Source organism: Vespa mandarinia, chromosome 5 (assembly GCF_050613455.1).
Source record: "Vespa mandarinia isolate Hongniang chromosome 5, ASM5061345v1, whole genome shotgun sequence".
In the NCBI taxonomy this organism is placed as follows: domain Eukaryota; kingdom Metazoa; phylum Arthropoda; class Insecta; order Hymenoptera; family Vespidae; genus Vespa; species Vespa mandarinia.
This window is the reverse complement of record NC_140814.1, coordinates 5,787,501-5,808,697: the sequence shown is the minus strand read 5'-3', so window position 1 is coordinate 5,808,697 and position 21,197 is coordinate 5,787,501. Positions and strand designations below refer to the sequence as shown.

Here is a 21,197-nt window from a genome sequence, read left to right as displayed (position 1 = left end):
AATTATGTGCGTACATTTGGAATGTTTTTTTTTTTTGCTTGATACTCAAAAAGAAAGAACTTTAAGAGATATTACTAAAGTAATATACAAAAATATATACAAAATACGGCGAATATTTTCCTAATACTGTGATCTTTTTTAAGTCATAACAAATGAACCCGTTAGCAATATGTAATCGATTGAGTTCCTAACTAACGACATTAATTTTTATTTACCATGTTTATTAAATATGGAACGACATCGCTCGACATTTGAATCGTTAAGTTCAAATACTCGCGAGTTAATTATCTAATTAGCTCTTAATCTCTTTAAGTATATGTATATATAGATATATACATAAACTTATATATATATACATAATAGAAGAAAGTTCTTTGAATGTATGTATAAAAAAATATAAATAATAATAAAGTTCATCGTACTGAAGAACTTAAAAAATATTATTAAAAAAAATAAAGCGTATCCTTTTCTTTTTTTCTAAAGAACATTTAGGATATTCAGTGAAATTCTATTATTAGAAAAATATCATTTCCGAATTCCAAAGAATAACTTTCGATAAAATTTGTCTTTAAAACGATATATCGAGTATACAACCTAAACATCATTTATAGTTTACACGACGAATGATAAAACGATACGAGCATGGCTATTGAAAACTCTCGGAGTTTTATTTATTCTATTACTTCAAATAAAAGTACGAGTAAATTTATAGAATACGAGATGAAACAAAAAATTGGGATAACATCGGCAATGAAATATCTTTATCTTTTTTTAATGAAAGAAAGATCCATTAATTGCGTATTTACAAATAAACACATATATATATATATATATATATATATATATATTATCAATATAAAAATATTTTCTAAGATAACATATTTTTCTTTTATATGATAAATTATAACTTTTTTCCGAGAACAAAAAAAAATCTCAGACATTTTTTCGTCAATTATCAATATGATTTAAATAATAAATAAATAAATATATATATATATGTATATATATATATATATACATATACATATATACATATAGACTATATTAATCGTAAAAATATAATTACTTTACACGCATAACGAAACTATTGTTTTTAAACATCCCTCTTCCCTCTCTTTCTATCAAAGTTCAGTATCCTTCTTTAAAAAAAAAAAAAATACCATCTCCCAAAAAAAAAAAAAAAAAAAAAAAAATAAAAAAAAAAAAAATCGAAGCTCGATACGTAGCAACGAGGTTTGTACGATTAAGATAAAGTAATGACAAGCAAGCACTGCACTAGAAAATGTGCACGCTAATTCACTCTTGTTTCTAAAAATATAATTTACATAATCGTTTCAAGTTCGATGTACTGACCCAATACATCTTCGGAATAAAATTCTTATTAATTGGACCAATAAATCTGCATGGCTTATCAATATGTTCGAACGTTCAACGTTGAATACGTGTTACCCGCCCACGCGATAGAGCGCGAAGATGAAGAAATTGATAGAAAATATTACCATTTTACTGTATAATTATAACGATAATGATTACATATTCATGGTGAAATGTTTAATGTTATCACCATCATAAGTTCATTGATATAGTTGATTTTAGTTATATGCATTAATTATACCTTTGAAAAATATACATATATATATATATATATATATATATATATATATATATATATATATCATTAATACTCGTTAAAAAATTTCCTTTTTAATTTTATGTTTATCTGTGTTATCAAGAAAAAAAAAAAAAAAGAAAAAGAAAAAATGGCGCACGAGGTACATACCTTTTCTTGCGTTCGATTCCACACTATCACGCTGTGCCCACTGTTGATCAAATTTTTTACGATGCCGCTGCCCATAATTCCCAAACCGAGGAAACCAAATTTCAAATTCGAAGGAAGGATATTCTTCTCTTTGAGTGTTTGAGATAATGTTTCAACATCTAGAGGTGGTGTTACCTGTTGCACAAAGTGTAACAGACGATTAAATTTCAAATAGGACGAGAAATCATTCGTTAAAGAATATCTTAAAGGAAGTAAAAGTAATAAGAAATTTAAAAAAAGAAAAAAAAAATGTTATTTTTAATCTTAATCTTTCTTTTTTGCTATCATTATTACAATTTTATTATAAAATTGAAATATTAAATAACTATACTTCAAGTACGTAAGATTCATTTAATAAAAATAATTTAAATAAATATTTAATGGATTTGTACGTATATTTATATTGCACATTATAAAGGAAGAAAATTACTTATAATTTCAATTATTTATATGAAATGCGTAAAATATATGAATAAACATCGTATAAATTGTTAACACATTAACAAAATGTTAGCGTAAATACGTGCATTATTTACTTCATAGTAGCTTGAAAATTGCATCATGCCTCAGGTGAAGAACTATGTATTAGTAGTGTGTACTCACTATTGATGCAATCAATATAGCATGTATATATTATATATATATATATGCATCTATGAAAATTATATTTCTTTCTCATTTGTATTAATTTGGTAGTATTTTTGCCAATAAATAAAACATGTATCTATAATTAAACATATAGTATGTTTAATTTTTTTATACTATATTTTCGTAAATTTTTTGCAAGACTGAGTACTTAACTATCTTTGATAAGTTGAACAACTAATACATCGTAAAACCTCACAAAAGTTAAAAAAGAAAAAAAGAAAAAAAAGAAAAAAAAAAGGAAAGATAAACGGACTATTCATTCCTTTTAATTGATATAATTTTGATGATTTTATCTTAAAACTTTCATATGATATTTTTATAAACGTATAATTGTGAAAATATACATATGAACATTATTTCATATAAAAATTAATTAACTATAATTTATAAAAATTACCTACTTAAAGATTTTCATATAGATAATGTTTACTAATAAAATATTAATTTATTTTTAATTTGAGATTATATAAAACCTTGTATGAACAGCAAAATAAATCTATTATTTTATGCTGTAACTATAAAAATCAATATTACTATATTAATGTAGCAATTATGTATTATCTTTAAAAACAGAATTAATCAAAAATCATTCAATGAAATTAATAGAAAACATAAGAAATAGGCACAATTATGAAATTTGTATAAATTGTTATCCACGATATTTTTTATTATATTTAGTTAAATAAAAGTATTAATTAACAGTCGCATATTATTTATAAATCAATTATTATTGCAAATATAGAATTATGAATAATTATTCATTAATTATATTATACTTCCCAATAGGAATTAAAGGAAAGAGAATTTTTAAGTTTCTCATTAGTTTCTTAGGAAAGTATAAAGGTATCGAATAATTAACACTGTTAATATCTATTAAATATAATCTCTTGAAAATTATTATATCTGCGACTGATTGAAAACGAAACTTATTTTGATTAAAAATAATATAATAACTTACAGGTCTGGTGATATTGGCTGGCCTGTTTAGAAGAGTTGATCCTGACTTCCTAGTAGGAGTAGAATGATTTAGTGCAGGACTAATACTGCCGACTCTGTTACTATTGCTTGTACTGGATTCTCTGCGTTGTTTTTTGGCTGGACGACGTGTGTCACTGGCACCACTATCCAGTCTTTTAGCTTTCGGTGTTTCCTATTTTAATAGTGCATTTGAAATTTTAATTACAAAATCTTCATTTAACAAATCAAAAATTCCTCTATTATTGAAAGGTGCAACATAATTAAAATCAAAAGGGATAATCAAATATATAATATAAAAAATACAGAGTTAATACAAAATCTCACCTTGCGTGGTTTCGGTATTTTTGTAACTATTTTCTTTTCTGTAGATAACGTGTCTTCTTTCAGTCTGTCAAATAACGAATCTGGATCTAAGCCATCTTCAAAAACCTAAAGCATATAAATATTTTTACACAAGATGTCTTATTTATTCATATAGATAAATATTTATTTAAAAAAGTCAAATTTTCTAATATGGAATAACAAAAGCATTTTAATATTTGAATTTTAAAGACAGTATATAACGAACAAAATATATTTCTATTATATCAAATTATGAATATATGAAAATTATTATTGGAAGAACTTAAGAAACCTTAAATAATAAATTTACCTCTCCTTTGGCAATAAATTCTTCTATAGCTTCCACTGCATCTTTAAAAGCAATAGACTTACTTGACTTTACCAAAGTATCTTTATATTGTTGGTATGGTTTGATATTGGATTCTTCTATCCATGCACTAGAAGAAATGCATCTTTGAATGTAAAGACTGACATAACTAACGAAAATACTATTAAGAAATAAAGAATGAAAAAAAAAAAGAAAAAAATAAATAAATAAATAAATAAATAAAAAGAAAAAACAACGAACTTAAACATGAACTTACTAATTATTAGTTCCAAAGAAGAAAATACATTGTACTGGTCCTCTCTTAGTATTTCCTGGTTTCTTCAAATCCTTCGAAGGAATGGATACCTTCGGATATCACGTTTAAATTAGTATAAGACAAAGTATGTCCCAATGATTGCATCATAGCACTACCATAAAAGTTATCATGTATTTTGCTTCATTTAACTTATTCTACAGATAAATATTTTATAAATTTGCAAATATATAGTTCATTAAAGAGACACAGACCTTTTTTATACAAGCATTTTTGTACACATTGTAATTAAAAGAAATAGCCTATCCATTATATGAAAGCAAATCTAACATTTTATTACTATATAAATAATAATTATACAAAAATATTGTTGTAATTATTATTCCAAAATCTTATTACAAATGTCGAAAATTAGACGAATAATAAATAAATTTGACATACACGTATAAATGAATTAGGGAACCTCATAGTTCCCGCGCAAATACATATAGGTGGCTAGACGCATGAGAATTATTGCGAATTTAAAAAAAAAAAAACATGTAGCAAATGTTTCGAAGTTAATAGAAAAATATTACTCAATCACGTGTTAAAGTAGAATACGATGGATATGTCGTATTCCTATTGCAAACATCATAGAGATCCATGATAAAGACAAACAGTCCGCGAAAGAGGAAAAGGAGGGGGAACTTAAGGAGAAGCGAATTTAGGTTATATTTTTGTAACTAGCGCGCCAATTTGAATTCGAAGGTCGGGTGTGGCGGGAGATACGTAAGACGAATGAGCAACATGGTAACGTTCATAGCCATATAAAATGTATCAAAAATATGTCGATTTTCAATGAAAAAAAGTGAAAATATTAGCAGAAAACCCATGAGTCGTAGAAAATCCCGCCTAATAACGATGGCGCGTTCGACTTCGTGGCGCGCGCGACTGGATACGATATGTAACATTAAGTCAGAGAACCGTTACCGAAGAACCGATTCCAAAGACTTACCCGGCCAGGCCACGGTGAAAATCCCTTCATCTTCGCCCTGAAATTTACAAAAATTAACGATCAATCATCACTCTTCAAAATAGTTTCACAGATTCTTGATATAGAGATAGAACAATTTATCACTCAATTGATACACACCATACCAAATCACCTAGTTTGTACATTTCAGACATAATCGACGTATAACCACTATCTCTTCGCTCACGAACCGCAAGCGACTGACTGATGAGGAGAGCGTCGTTTGTGCACGACGACGTAATCCAAATCATCCCCTCCTCTATGCTCTAGTCAAATGCATAACTGTTTTTTTTCTTCACGACTAAGTCGCTTTTTATTTTCATACATCTAAAAAATTTTTTAAATTAATACATTTAAATAAAGTATATGTATTGAAAATGTTTAAAAAATATTGAAATTACATGTAAATATTCCTAATTTGTAAACTTCCGGTAACATTCTGAATTCCTGTACGCTACAGTCCCGTCCTAAAGTCTCGTTTACAATGCGTACAAATGCGTTTGTATATGAAACATATAAATGATTTTCAATTTATTTTCAATTAAACTAAGCTTATTGCAACATGTATGATATTTTATAAAAATGGCAGATATTAACTGGTATACATGAGAATAGTTGTTTTTTTTTTTTCAGTATATAGAAAAAAATATAAGAGATAAACATTTAAGAAAGAATGATAGACGTGAATACAGAAAAAATATAAGATTCACGGCGCTTGCAATCTTACCAGCTGTCAGCCATCGATTGTGAGAATTTTTTCCTATTTTGCAAGCAGCATTTATCGTAATTAAAAATAATTTTCATCTTCCGCACGAAATTACAGTATTGCTAACAAGTTTCGTGCAAATCTGATTGGGAATGGATAGTAACATTCGTTACAATATGGTACGTGTTATGAATGTTGCGGGACACCGTAAATATTTCATCTTTTGAGGACACATCACTCCGCTCCTCGTGATGCTTTGTGCTTCATTGTCGTTTGATGAACATCTTTACATTTTCGCCTAATGCATTGAAAAAAAAAAAAAAAAAGAAAAAAAAATAAAAAAAAAAAAAGAAAAAAAAAAGAAAAAAAAGAAAAGAAAAGAAAAAAACCTAAAAATATCTTCACAGAACTTAAATACACGCGTTGACTAAGTAAAAAATGCACACATTGCTCTTCGTTGATTATCACTTGTTTTGCTATAATAAAATAAAAATTTCCATGCCTACACTGTCATAAAGTTCATTCCTATAAACGAGTAAATGATTATGATCATATTTCTATGATTCAAATTAAAAACTAAAGACAGCAAATAGAACATACAGGTGCGTTGGAATAATTTTACAATTGATGTCTTTTATTTGGTGTTCTCTTTTGCTGATACTTTTATGAGAAAGAGAGAAAAAAAAGTGAAAGTAATATTTCATTGCTTCATATATAGGGATTAAGTTTCAATTTTTTTGTGGAATATTATGATAAAATATTTTAGCCATCCCAAACAAATGATGATACAAATGGTGAAACATCTCCACGTAACGAAGTACCTTCGCTGACTGTGACACTGCCTGCCATACAAGGAGGTATGCTTGGTCATTCCAACAACGCATCTATGGCCCAGGCTACTGTTACAACTAGAATGGTAATATATCTATTCATTCAATAATATCATAATATAATATGAATTTTAAATAATTTATTATTATTATAATAGGCCGAGGTTGAAGAAATACCACCACCAAAACCAGATTTTTCAGCGCCACCTCCTTACGAGGTAGCTACAAAACTACCTAGCTATGAAGAAGTACAACGTGAAAAAACATTACAAGGAGAACCTCATCCTCAAATACACATGGTAAGCTTATTCTTCTTATTTCATAAATCTTATAATAAATGTTTTCATTTCTTTTTAATCATTATGATCTTTGTATATACTTTTTTACAGCCTGGTAGTATTAGACCTCAACAACAACCACTGACAATTCTTGCTATAGACACAGAGGCTGCAGAAGGAGATCCAGAAAGCGGATTGCTTGGCACTGATTTTATGTTTTTTACTGCATTCTTGGGTAAAATACATTTTCACTCCTTTTCTTTTAACTTTTTTTTTTATACTTATAAAAATATTGTATTCATTACCTTAATTTTTCTTACAGTTGCTTTCTTATTCAACTGGATTGGATTTCTTCTTTTGATGTGCTTCTGTCATACAATTGCTTCTCGTTATGGAGCATTATCTGGTTTTGGCCTTTCATTGACAAAATGGACATTGATTGTTAAACATTCTACTGATCTTGCTTCGCGAGAAAACTCATGGCTATGGTGGTTGATAATGGCATTTGGTTAGTATAAATTATAATCTTTATATTAAATGATCATATGCTAATGAACTTTTACATTATAGGTATTCTAATTTGTGTACGCGCCATCATCCAATATTTGAATATTAAACGTGGATGGAGACTACTCTCTGGTAGTGCGCAGGAACGCTTATTGTTTTTCTATTAAGTTTTTAAATATGCACTTTTACCCATCTTGGCTTTAGAAAAAAAAGCAGCATTTCTATTTGGGGTTGTATTTGTATAATATATAATCGACACCCATTAAAATCAATACTTTATATAGCTCTTATATTAATCAATCGTAATAAACTAGTACAGAAAAATTTTCAAAATAATTTGCCAAGTACACTTCTTAGCAAGAATAATAAATAAGTGTAATAAGGCAAATTAATAAAGCAAGGAAGTCAAAGAAAAATTAGTTTGCGCACACTACCCATTGTTATAAAGTAGAAAAAAATCTGTACATTTTTATTGTTCAAGTAGCACATACAATGCTTAAAAAGACAAATTATTTGTGCATTGTTTTGTGCAATATTGTCCAAGATATCAATAGATAAATATGTGCTATAAATAAAAGTATTTCTCATAAGTATGATATTATGAGTGAAAGAATTGTTTAATGGCCGAATTGTATGAGGATTGCTTAGAAAGAAATATTGAAAAAATAAAAAATATTATTAAGTATAAAGGGAAAAACTTTTGATAGTGATATTGTGTAATACACACTAGCACTAGATAGTTTATAGATATTCAACTATATATGATTCTTATAATAACATCCTAATAAACAATTGCTTGTTTATATATATAATATATATTATATATATTAATATATATTATATATATTATATGTTATATACACACATATATATATACATATATATTATTATAATTTATATATATATAGACAGAATTCTTGTTGAATTCATATGTATAGGTTAATGGTATTAATATTATACACCAATATATTAAAAATTATTATTATTATACATAACGTTCTGCATTATTCGTTATTTTCTCAAAAATTTCATTAATATATATTCATTATAGAAAGAGAGAGACAAAAGGATGGAAAGAAAAAATATATCATATCTTTATTTTTAATTCTTTTTCTAAACAAATTTATATTTTTGGAAAAAATTAATTTGCATCTATTAGAAACACATTAAAAATTAATATAATTGAAATATAATTTATTTTAAATATATTACTTCACAATTACATAATTAGGTACTTTTATTTTTACAAAATAATATATAGAAAATTGTTATTGTACAATTTAGACAACGACAATTCGGAAGGTCCCATGGTGTAATGGTTAGCACTCTGGACTCTGAATCCAGCGATCCGAGTTCAAATCTCGGTGGGACCTTTGCCACCTGTGTCTTTTTTTTTTCTTTTCGTGATTTGTTATTCAAAATACGTAATTCGTAATTCACATGATGTAAAAGATTATTAGATACATAATCTATAATGCAAAATTAAAAGTCAATAAATCAAAATTTATGCATGCATTGAATTATAATTTACATTATAATTTATATTAACTACATATTAGAATTATTTTTTCAATTATGTTTGCACGATGATGTTGCCATCTGCCTTACTAAAAGAAAAGTAATAATAATTCAATGTGATATTCATCGACGAAGTGGATCAACTTCGTCCATGATTCAGCAGACTCAACGGGAAAAGTTCAATCATTGAATTCCAATTAAATTGTCAATTCGACAGTCAGTGTAAATTGTTTACTATCGATAATTGAGTTCCATAAAATGTTATGTCTATCTTATAACTTATCTGTAATATTAGCTTATAATTGCTGATTCTTACGATGTAATACGGTTATCGATGTTATGGAAATTGTAAAAAATTGCATATGATAAGTTCTATCATAAACTTTGTTAATTAGCTAAATGAAACATGAAACGTCCTTTGGAGGATCAAACGGATGTGTTTGAAAAAAATCCATTAGTGTTTCTAGATGTTGCTATTGGAACAGAAAAAGGTACTTGGGAATAGAAATTAAATAATTTTGGGACAAGGAAGATTGTTTCATTCTATGGCGCGCGATTAACAATTATTTGACTGTCTTACATAAAATCGTTCTCGTACGTTTAATGCTTGGTAAATATTTGTACCTTTTAACAGTTGTAACATTAGTGTTACTTATATATTGGTGATTTCATACTGATTTAGTGGGAAGAATTGTGATAGAACTATTTAAGGATGTAACACCACGAACGGCAGAAAACTTTCGAGCTTTGTGTACGGGAGAAAAGGGAAATGGTATTAATAATAAGAAATTACATTACAAAGGATCGATATTTCATAAGGGTATGTAGTATTAATTTTCAAATTACATATTTTTCTATTTATTAAATTTTTCAATTTGATTTCAGTGATACCTCAGTTTATGATTCAAGGAGGAGATATTATTAATTTTGATGGAACTAGCGGTGAAAGTATATATGGTCCTCATTTTGAGGATGAATCTTTTCAAATTTCACATTCGCATGGTGGATTATTGAGTATGGTAAATGAAGGTCACCCTAATACCAATAGTTCTCAGTTCATTATCACTACTGTTCCTTGCATACATTTGGATAATACCAATGTTGTTTTTGGCAAAGTTATAAAAGGTATGGGAATAGTAATAGAAATTAACAATGTACCAGTTGTTAAGGATCTGCCCATTGAGGTAATGCTCTTACGATATAATTATTTATATATTATTTTATATTTTTTCATTATTATATAAAAATTATTATTGTTATTATCAGAAAATTTGTATAACTAATTGTGGAGAATTGAAAAGAGGAGAGAATTGGAACTTGGAAGAAAATGATGGTTCAGAAGATATATATACCCCTTGGCCAGAAGACTGGGATTATGCATTATGCACTGATAAACTAACTGTAAGTATTTATTTTATATAAATATAATTGATATCATTTTTTCATCATTTATTTAATTTTATATAAAGTTATCAAGCTCTGGTAATTACCAAAATTTGTAGTACAAGCATGTCTCAGAGGTTATTAAAAAAATAAAAGATTCTGGAAACAGTTATTTTTCAATGAAGAATTATATAGATGCAGGCAGAAAGTATAAAAAAGCATTACGTTATTATGAATGGATGATAAAGTTGACTGATATGCCTGACACTTTAGGTGATTCTGCAACAGGTCTTAAAGTAACAACTATGTTAAATCTAGCTGCTGTACAATTAAAAAAGAAAGATTATCGCAGCACACTTAAATTATGTAATGAGGTAAGTTCCCTGATATAAAAATTATTTATATTCTATATTTAATCTTAATATAATATTTAGGTCTTGGAAATAGATACATCAAATGGTAAGGCATTTTTTCGAAGAGGACAAGCATACATGGGTTTAAATGAATATGAGGCTGGTTTGGCAGACTTAAAACATTCACTTGCAGAATGTCCCAACAATAAAGACATTTTAAAAGAAATTGAGAAAGTAAAAAAAGTAATGAATTCCTATTTAGCAGTAGAAAAAGCCACCTGTCAAAGAATGTTCAAAAACTAATATAGTAATTTTAATAATATATTATGTCAAGATAATAGGATTTATAATAGTGATGAATACAAACATGACAATTATGGTATGTGTCTGAAGTACAAATTAGTATAAAAAGATAAATCCGCATTGCATAATTTTTTTTGACTATAAGAAACATGAATGTTATCATATAAAGAAATTTGCATACTTGTTGAAATACTTGTAATCATAAATATAATAATAAATAGTCTGTAAGAAATAAGTGCTGTGTACATACACAACTTCTACAATTCAGTAAATTGTAGGTGCTTTGTATAATTACAAAGTAAATAAAATATTTGGGGTGTAAAATAAATACAAATTTTTATGTTTATAAATTCATATACTTTCTTGATCTTTGATTATTCATTTGTGTCTGTTTGAGTTAATGCTGTATATTAAAACTTTAGATTATATTTGTATAGTGAACTAATACCATGCAATTCAAAACATAGAAAAGCAAGTGAATAATTTTAACAAAGCGCACACTGCTTTATATTAATATTACTTATAATATTTATGACAATTTATGTGAAGATCTTTTTTATTTTTAACATATCATAGTAAAAATATAAATAAAATATAAACTGAATAAAATAAAGATTATTTCACCGAGGAAAATTTTCTTAACATTTTATCGCTTTATATATATTCAGATCCATGTACATTCTTTTTTTATTTATTAATAACATATTGTGAATTAATGTTTTATATCATATTGAATTAATACAATACAGTAAATTATAAATGGTCACATTAAAGAAACTCCTCAAAATATATAAAAATGAGATTCGTGAAGTATTAAAACTAATTTTTATATACACTCTTTCTGAGTATATATTTCTTTAAAGCAGTGCTTGCTTGTTATATTTATGTGCTTACAATCATCATGTTAAAAGTGTACAGATATGCAAAAATGTATTAATGCTAGATTATTAAAATCAAAATATAATTCTATTGCTTGATATAATATCGATTGTTAATTTTCAATATAACATGCATACCTACATAACAATTCTATAATTAATTAATAAGTAATATGCTTAAATATGTGAACTATATATTCTATTGACTAGAGAAAAAAGTCTTATGTCTCTATCTAACTGACAATCCATTCATTTCATTCATGATAATAATACTAACTTGTCATCATTGGAATCAATAATATTAAATAAATATAAATAATTAATAAGTAGTAATTATAAATTTGTTAAATCTAATTTTTTAACTTGAAAAATGTTTATATGAATAAAATTCTATCTTCATATACACAATAGCTACTTATTTCTGAAAATTGACAAAAGGCATTAGCCATCAATATGTCAAATGTGCAGAATTGCTCTTCCTGTACACACAATCAGATTTTTTATAACATTTTTTTTAAAAGAAAAGAGGTCCTTAATACTGAGTGCTAGGAATGCTTATTTTGTACATTAATAAAATGTCCTGTACTTAAATACATGGACGGAAAACTTCCATAATTGCTTTATAAGTGCAATTAAACTTGCAGATCAATGATAATTGCTTATAAGTATATATTTTTAGTTTTCCTTTAACCATGTCATAATATCATTGAAAAGGACGTGTGGCAGCTTTTTAATTCCTGATCGATATTCCTTCATTTTTAAAAATGGTAAAAAAAGCGCTGCTACTGAACATACATCGATTTACTACTACACATATCTTATGTCATTATGGCTATGATTAGGAGCTTTTTATCTCAATTATTTACAATATTCAATTTTGTTTTCATATTTATCAATCATTCTGCACACAGAGCAATATTTTCAAAAAATTAATTTCACTTTTTGTAGCTTATTATTGAGACATACAATTGTAGAATATTCTATAGGATTCACCACATTTAATCAGCATTTAATGCTTCTTTTTGAAATTCGTTGGTATTATTTTGTTTCTCCATATCTGCAGAATTTTCAGTTTCAATAAGATTATGTAATTCCTTGCACAGTGTTTCTTCACAGACCTCACCACTGATCTCAGTATTATCAATTATTCCTTCATATTCATTTGTTATTTTACTATCTACCACATCTTTAAATTCTGGCTCTACGATTTCTTCACAGCTCTTGAACATATCTGGATGTTCATTGGAATTAAGAAGTTCTTGATTTTCATTAGAATTTAAAATATCTGTGTTTACTTCATCATCAGTTGTATCGGTCGATTGTGATACTTTTTTAAGAACACTATCTACTAAATTAGATGCAAAGCTTTTATTTTCATTCCCCTCGTGTATTGTTTGATGTATTGCCAAAGATTGAGGTCTGTTAGGTCTAGCATAAGGAAATGTATTTTCTTCACCAGCAGGTGTATGAACAGCTGAAATTTCTGTTTGAGTTGCAACTCCATTATCAACAAGCATTGATTTTGGTTGCATACTTGACATACACCGTCTTATTTCCGACATTGAATCTTGTAATTGTTGTACCTATACACACATATCCAAATTATTTTTTATTATATATCATATGAATTGATATTAATATTGGCATAATATTAACTCACCTGAGTATGTAATAAATTACATGTTTGTGTTAGATTTGTTACAACATCTGCATTTGGTTGTATAGTAGTTTCACTTTCATTACTCGCATTTTCACGACTACCTCCGGGCTGTAAGCTGACAACCTTTTTCCATAATGCATTAATAGCTTGCATTTGTAGCAATTGTAGTTTATGTTCACTTTCCAATGCAGTTCTTGTTGCTTCCATATCAGTAGATAATTTTCTAGAATATCAATAATGTATTTAATGATGTAATAAATATTTTTATTTAATGTAGAAACAAGTAATAACTTACTGAATATATTTATTTGTTCTCATCATTTCAATAGTTTTTAGTATAGTAGTTGCTTTTTTATTAAGATTTCTAGTATGATAACCTCTCCACATTCTTTGAATACAAATTGCTGCTTTCTCTGTACGATCTTGATCTTTATTACTATCTTCTTGTCGTCTTTGAATTGCTCTACTTCTAATGCTATCCAGTTTTGCTTGGCATACTTCGCTATCTTCGTCACTGCTAAGTGCTATGTTATCTCCATCTCCATCTTTTCCCCTTTTTATTAAGCTAGATTTATTTCTGTCACATGCACTTTTAGGTCTTTGTATATTTCTTCCTAGATAGGGTGAACTTTTGGTGCTACGTTTTGCAGGTAATGTTTTGCTCTGTACATAATTATTAATTTTCACACTGTGAGGACATTTTCCATTAGTATTTGTAATAATAGGTTTGGCTATGTTTGGTTTTCCAATAGAGCAATTTGTTGCAGAATTACTCTTTACAAGTGCATTTGCTTTCAAAGCACCAAGATTCGTTTTTGCCATAGGATTTACTGTATTTATTATAGGAATTGCTTTTGCATCACCATCTGTGGAAGCTTTTGCAGGAATAGTTACTTGGCATGGTGAATTTAATTTACTTGGTGGAGTTTTAGGTAAAACTTTTGATAATCCAGAGGGCGGCCGAAAATCTGGACTCATTAAAGATTCTGGAACTGGCACTAGTTTTGTAGCAGCTTGTAGAGGACTTGATGTTTCTATAAATAAAAAATTTTTTGCAAAATTTTAGCTTGAGCAAATCAAAAATGTTATATTTTATTATTAGTTTTACCTTCCATATCTTCTAATCCAGAATTATTTACTGTTTTATTATTCAAAGTATTACAAAGCATATTTGGATCTAAACTTTGTGTCATCAATGGTTCATGATCATTATTAAATAAAGTATGACAGGAAGAAACCATAGCATCTGTATGGCAACTGGAAACCATTCTATCTGGTGATCTCATTCTTATAGAGTTTCTTGATGAATCTAATAAAATGTAACAATGTTAGGAATGGATAGTATAAACTACAAATATAATAATACGTTCGGATAATATACAGCTAGCAATTGCTAGCAAAAGCGTGCAAATGAAACCACCATTAGTAATTTAAGTTAACGTACTACAATGAAACAATGTAGATGAAATGTTGAACTATATAAAATATTGATCTTTATATTGTTAAATGCACCTAGATAGCTTATAACATTGTTCTTGCTTTCATTCACCAAATTTATTTGCTCTATAAGCCTAAAAAAGCAACTGCTTAATAATTACTATGCTTGAAAGATACAGATGTGTGTAGGATGAAAAAATTAAAAATGACTTAATATTAAATATTTTTTCAAATTTAATGCATAATATTGAATTTTATATAGACAGTAAATGTGATGTCACTTCGTTGTAAATTTTTTCTTGAAGTTATATTAAATTTGTGATTAATATTTGAATCTATCAATACCTGATTATTTTAAATATATTTGTACATATAAATTATTTCTAATTTATTACTTATATTCCTACACACATGTACCACATAACCAGAGAGATATATATAATATATATATATATTAAAATCTGCTCTTTGACTTAGGGTACCTTTGCAAGGTGAATGGCAGACACAGTATTTTGCCTCATAAAATTTTGGTGATTGTAAGCATTTATCTTCATAGTATGTCAACATTGGTGTAACTAGAGAAAACAGATTATGACTAGGATGTACGTACATATTATTGCTATTGCTGCATTTTACTATAATAAATTAAAAATGGTAAAGCAAATTCTAGTAATTTTTACTAACAAAAACCGTGAATTTTGCATATAACGTTATATAAATAATAAGATGATGTTAAACTCACTAGGCCTTCTTGGAGAACTTGTCCTGTTATGGTTAAGTCTACGTCTAGCAGCAGGAGAAGGAGTTACTCCGACGCTACTTAAGCTATGTACACTTCCTGTGTCACTTTGCTGATTGAGTTGCTGCTGGTGATGTTGTGCTTTACTCAAAATTAGCCTAAGTTTTCTGTCAGTTTCATTCTCTAAAGATTCCCCTGAAAGGGGACAGACAGATGCTAAATATTGAGCAAGAAGCGCATGCTCACCGACACGAAATTGTCTGCCTCTTCCTTGAGAATATAGCCATTCTGCTTTCAAACTATGTAAATATTAATTCCATTAAGTCATCGATCATTTTATTTAATATTCATATTTCATTTTATCAGCTAATGTAAAATGTATGTACTTCTATGTATACCTACCTTTCTATAGGATCCACTGCATAACCATCAATTGACTTGAGACTCATACACCAATTGATAACAAATGGATGATAATCAAATCCACTATAAACTATGTGTTAAGAAGAATATACTATTAACTTAATACTAAAAGCAGCACTTATGTTTCATTTGCATCTAGCAATCTCAGATAATATATTATAATAAGTTTCATGAAAATTCTAACAATTATAAGTAATATCAAAAAATAGGGTATTTAATTGCATACAAATATATTTAATTCATACTAAGTGTTGGTTAATACATAAGCAAGAATTATGCTACTATCGGAAAGGATACATACTATTACCTGTTATACTAACACATGGATTGTTAGCAATTGAAAAGTTGATTAAATTTTTTAAATTAGCTAAATGAGACATTTCATTCAAATCAGTAATGCTGTTATTTGCTAATGTAAATGTTTCTAATGAGGTGGGTAAGTAGCGTTCACACTGTCGTAATGTGATTATGCGATTATTATGCAAGAAAAGTTCCTAAAACATAACAGATATAATAAGAACAGAAAAGTAAAAATACATGCAAATGGCCATGATAAAAAAAGGATTAAGACATCAAGTATTTAAATTTTATACCTTAAGATTACGTAAATACGAAATATCAGAAATGTGGCTGATACTATTTTCAGATAAGTCTAAATGTTCCAACTTCGTATTTGAATGTAAATGTTCAATGGACTGAAATCATTGTGTTAACATTATTATATCATTTATAAAATATATAATTATTCAACATGAAGTTACTTACCTTTATATTATTACCTGCTAAACACAGTGTTTGTAAATTTATCATATCTTTTATTCCCTCTATTGTTAATATACCATTATTAGCTAAATTAAGGGTTACAAGATTATGTAATTTTGATACACCATACATTCGCAGTAATTGGTTCCTTACTATTGAAAGCTGAAATTTATTAATTTATTTTGTTATGTTGCATATTAGATATTAAATATGATTAAGATAAATTCAGGTTTACTATACCAAATAACAAAGCTTATAGCAAGAAGGATATTAACATAATTAAATTTAGTATTATTATAATGTTACTGTATAATGTATTTAGTGTTATTATGACAATTTTGTTAATACAATAAGAAATATACCTTATTAATTCTGTGATATGAATCAAGATTATCAAGACGTTGAAGCTCATTGTCATCTAAGATTAATGTACTGATTTCAGCATCAGATGGGCATCGAGCAAGTTTCTTAAGACCTTGACCGCTTAAATCGAGCGTATCGCATACCAAAGACTCTAAACGTAAAATATTATTTTTATTAAACGTTATTAAAAACATAAAAGAAAAATGTAAAATGTCAAAAACACTTGGCACAAAAGCGTGTAAAAATTAGGTTTTTAGCATGCCATAAATCAATTGAAAGCTTTTACATTTGAAAAAAGTAATATTTAAGAACACTAGTGAAAACATTTCTAACTCTAAATGGTGTTTACAAAATAACATAGACATAAATTTTTACTAAACACTAACCCGTTGAAGCCATGATGAGTACAATAATTCATAGACGCTATAAAGATGTCCTCGCGATCACTGTCCATTCAGGAAATAACATAATTATAATTTTTTAAAACTTATAATTCTTATTTCATTCAATTGAATTATTAAATTCATATAATTTTATAAATAATCACTATAAAGGATACGTTCTTAATAAGAAAATTAATACGTGAAAGATAAGAAATTTACAATTTCTACTGCATGTATGAGATTATATGGGAATGTATTATATTATATTATAAATTATTAGTTATATTTATGTATATCATTGTGATATAGTTAAGATATATGGTCGTTAATATATACTTTTTACGTTCTTTATAAGGATTAGTTTGTGTTATTGATTTTAAAATTATGCGATCGAAAAATCCAGATGGCGTTGCGAAACTGCAGAAAGTTTTCGAAATTATTTAATAAAATTAAGTAATCTAAAGATAATCTAATGAAAAAAAATTAATAAGAATAATATTAATAAAATTATATGGTGCAGGTAATTTATATGTAATTAATATTGGCTTTTCAATAAAAATATAAGATTTTAGTTATATCCGACAAATTCATTTAAATATTAAAATAAAGAATACATTTAAAATGTACATGGTTTAGACAAGGGAATAAATTTCCTCAAAGCAAAAAAAAAAATAAATTTTCGATATTTCAAAAAATAAAGCATAGTTGAAAATAAGACTTAAATCTTGCCTGTAAATACACTTTTTAATTACTAATTGATAGGCAAATAGATCCCTGTTTTTCCATCAGTCGATAACGACGATTTCTTGATTAAAATAAATGGTAAAGTAGATTCCTATTTTATGTACTTGGTTAGAGCAGTATCTTTATTGTAGTTGTTCTTATATTTTCCATATTTATATCAATGAACGCATGCATTTTTATAGTGAAAGATATTGAACAGCATCAGTATCAGCAACATGATAAATAAATTGGTAATAGTGTACTTCTGTTTTACCGATTATTGTGGTGAGTAAAATAAATTTTTGTTAAACCATCAGTAGTGCCGGTAATAGTAATTTTTTCTTTTACGGAATATTCGATCGATAATGGTAATAGTAGGGTTCTGTATTGCCGACCATTGTTTTACCCATCAGTCGGTATTGTTTACATCTTATTTCTTAATCATTCGATTCGATCTTATATAGAACATTTTTATTTTAATAGTAACAAATTTTTGGGAAAATATAATATTGTGTTGTTAAACGGCAGTAAGGTATGTGTACTATACATTATTTTGATTGACGTAAATTAATCGAAATTATTAATTATTTTAATGCATTAGTATGCATATATAGGTCGAGCTACGGTGTTAACTTGTTGGAATATGAAAAATGATTGAAGTAATAATTAAGGCTATTTATAGATACGCCAAAACGCTATTTCGAGAAAATTGATTTTCCAAAATTGAATTTCAAGGTTTTATTAGAATATTACTTAATGAAAAGTAATGCAATTAAAACCAATTTTGTTTAAATTGTAGTAGCATGGACTTTAAACTTTCTGAATATGAATTTGAAGATAATATTTCTTTTTTATGAGTTTAAAAAAATTAATTTATATGCTCTTTTTCCATAAATGAAATAATTGTAAAATGGTGATTTCCTTCTTGTTTATTTAATTAAATATAATTACTTTCTAAATTACATTTTTTTTTTATATATATATAGTTTAAATAAAAAATATAAAATAAAAATTAAATAAAAAATAAAATAAATGAAATAAAAATAGTTGCGAAAAAGCTTGTAACTTACATACAATTAGATGACAAAATGATGATATTATTGTTTGATTTTAATTTAGAATAAAAGAAATGAAATGGTTCCGTCGTAACTATTTATTATCGTAGATCGTAAAACAATAAAAAAGAAATGTTTTCCATTTCAAATGGAGAGTTACTACGTCCATTTAATTTTTCTTCTTATGTAATAACTATTTGCGGATATCCGGCAAAACATAGCCGGTGCTTTCTCCACAAAAACCGATGGACAGACATTCGAAGATTAAACGAATTTCATGTCGTCCTGTCGATTCCATTCGCAAATAAAGCCAAAAAAAGTCCTAACGGGTTTCGTGTAAAAAAAAAAAAAAAAAAAAGAAATGTATATATGTATTAGCACTGATACAAATTTAAATATAGTACTAACAAATACACGATTTTTTCTTTCTTTTTGACAATAAGAATAGAAGGGAAATAATACAAAGGTATTTTCATACGATAGCTACTTTGCTAGATATCAGCAATTGAAAAAAAAAAAATCGAGGCTCGAACAGAAAATAAAAGAATGTGAGAATAAAAGTTAGCTTGAGGATGACGTCTTATGCGATTAGTCGAGTGTCTCGTTAGCTGTCCGATTACGTCGACGTAGTACTATGTAGAAAGATTGGTTCATCCAAGCAACAGGGTAGGAGCTACTTGTCTAGCGTATTATTAGGTGGGTGCTTCGAAGAGGAAGGGTGGCGTAAAAGCATGATACACGGCTTACCAGCAGCCAACGCCGGTATCGACCGGTCGCATACGCTTAAACACCCTCTTACCTATACGCACCGACTACGCCGAATGTCGTTCGAATAAAACGAAGGATGGGAGCGATTTGTCGAAATACGAGAACCCTCTTTAAACGAGACTAGACATTGCCTCTATTTCTTCGCCGTCTGTCTTGCTATCTGGGATCGATAGTTCGATGTAAAATCGAACAAAAAAAAAAAAAAAGATAAAAGTACAAATTTATCAATCAGTTGCTCTCATTTTAAAACGAAAAAATTATTAAATTTAAAAAAAATTTTACGAGATCTTGCAGATCTCTCTATCGATTTTTTAAAATCGCATAGTTTCATTCAAAAATTCGAGATCTTTGTTTCGATCATTGGGAACGGCTTCTGAATTATAAACTGAGTTCGTTAATCGATATAATTTTAATTATCTTTACTCTGTCGATTTCATTAAGTTTCATCCCTGGTAGAGAGCTTTTAATTACTGTTCAATGAATATATCGAATAACACGAGCGTCGTATATAAAGTTGCTTTACAGCATACATCACAGTATCCCAGTGCTTGGTATCGACCTACCCTTACTCTCTCATATGTATCTAGTGTTTCAGGAATGTCAGAGTATAGACGACCGTTCCCTTGATTATTCGATTCCACCACACGTTCCAACATAACGCATTTATATCATATAAATATATGTCTATTTCATATTTCTACATCGATGTGAAAGTTAACGCGATCATTTTTCTAAAATTTAGTCTATT

At 27.5% G+C, this 21,197-nt stretch overlaps 4 protein-coding genes and 1 non-coding gene across 10 annotated transcripts in view; 3 read left to right on the top strand and 2 right to left on the bottom strand.

Moving 5' to 3' along the window:
• Ndf (Nucleosome-destabilizing factor) overlaps positions 1-5,612 on the bottom strand; it is a 32,534-nt gene extending 26,922 nt beyond the window's left edge. Inside the window, exons 1-7 of the mRNA XM_035866237.2 lie at positions 5,501-5,612; positions 5,363-5,399; positions 4,372-4,460; positions 4,098-4,224; positions 3,770-3,874; positions 3,426-3,617; positions 1,781-1,954 (exon numbers count right to left, since the gene is read on the bottom strand). Of these exons, the coding sequence (XP_035722130.1) occupies positions 1,781-1,954; positions 3,426-3,617; positions 3,770-3,874; positions 4,098-4,224; positions 4,372-4,460; positions 5,363-5,399; positions 5,501-5,535 (759 nt within the window). The 5' untranslated portion in view covers positions 5,536-5,612. The remainder of the gene's footprint in view (positions 1-1,780; positions 1,955-3,425; positions 3,618-3,769; positions 3,875-4,097; positions 4,225-4,371; positions 4,461-5,362; positions 5,400-5,500) is intronic.
• A 466-nt stretch (positions 5,613-6,078) lies between these two features.
• Ndfip (Nedd4 family interacting protein) lies at positions 6,079-8,501 on the top strand. Of its 2 annotated transcripts, none has more exons than XM_035866239.2 (6): positions 6,079-6,265; positions 6,853-7,002; positions 7,075-7,215; positions 7,306-7,429; positions 7,517-7,702; positions 7,765-8,498. In XM_035866239.2, exons 1-6 carry the CDS (start codon positions 6,239-6,241, stop codon positions 7,866-7,868), a joined length of 732 nt encoding a protein of 243 aa, XP_035722132.1. In that variant the 5' UTR covers positions 6,079-6,238; the 3' UTR covers positions 7,869-8,498. The 2 variants fall into 2 exon arrangements, with proteins under 2 accessions (XP_035722132.1, XP_035722133.1); XM_035866240.2 differs by lacking the exon at positions 6,079-6,265 and adding an exon at positions 6,502-6,688 and having other exon boundaries at positions 7,765-8,501.
• A 501-nt stretch (positions 8,502-9,002) lies between these two features.
• TRNAQ-CUG (transfer RNA glutamine (anticodon CUG)) lies at positions 9,003-9,074 on the top strand. The gene has a single exon. It is a non-coding gene; the product is annotated as a tRNA-Gln (tRNA).
• A 261-nt stretch (positions 9,075-9,335) lies between these two features.
• Positions 9,336-11,404, top strand: Cyp40 (Cyclophilin 40). 3 transcript variants are annotated; one of them, XM_035866609.2, is made up of 6 exons: positions 9,336-9,710; positions 9,902-10,039; positions 10,105-10,403; positions 10,486-10,620; positions 10,788-10,976; positions 11,037-11,404. In XM_035866609.2, the coding sequence occupies exons 1-6, from the start codon at positions 9,626-9,628 to the stop codon at positions 11,256-11,258; spliced, it is 1,068 nt and encodes a 355-aa protein (XP_035722502.2). In that variant the 5' UTR covers positions 9,336-9,625; the 3' UTR covers positions 11,259-11,404. The 3 variants fall into 3 exon arrangements, with proteins under 3 accessions (XP_035722502.2, XP_035722501.2, XP_035722503.2); XM_035866608.2 differs by having other exon boundaries at positions 10,722-10,976; XM_035866610.2 differs by having other exon boundaries at positions 9,336-9,829; positions 10,722-10,976.
• A 621-nt stretch (positions 11,405-12,025) lies between these two features.
• On the bottom strand, positions 12,026-17,965 carry Cep97 (centrosomal protein 97kDa). Of its 3 annotated transcripts, none has more exons than XM_085657054.1 (12): positions 17,907-17,965; positions 17,520-17,671; positions 17,161-17,319; positions 16,989-17,090; positions 16,693-16,889; positions 16,375-16,458; positions 15,976-16,271; positions 15,716-15,808; positions 14,905-15,105; positions 14,092-14,830; positions 13,797-14,019; positions 12,026-13,719 (listed from the first exon to the last, which is right to left on the bottom strand). In XM_085657054.1, the coding sequence occupies exons 1-12, from the start codon at positions 17,917-17,919 to the stop codon at positions 13,135-13,137; spliced, it is 2,844 nt and encodes a 947-aa protein (XP_085513180.1). In that variant the 5' UTR covers positions 17,920-17,965; the 3' UTR covers positions 12,026-13,134. The 3 variants fall into 3 exon arrangements, with proteins under 3 accessions (XP_085513180.1, XP_085513181.1, XP_035722353.2); XM_085657055.1 differs by lacking the exon at positions 17,907-17,965 and adding an exon at positions 17,807-17,874; XM_035866460.2 differs by lacking the exon at positions 15,716-15,808.
• Positions 17,966-21,197: the final 3,232 nt, after the last annotated feature.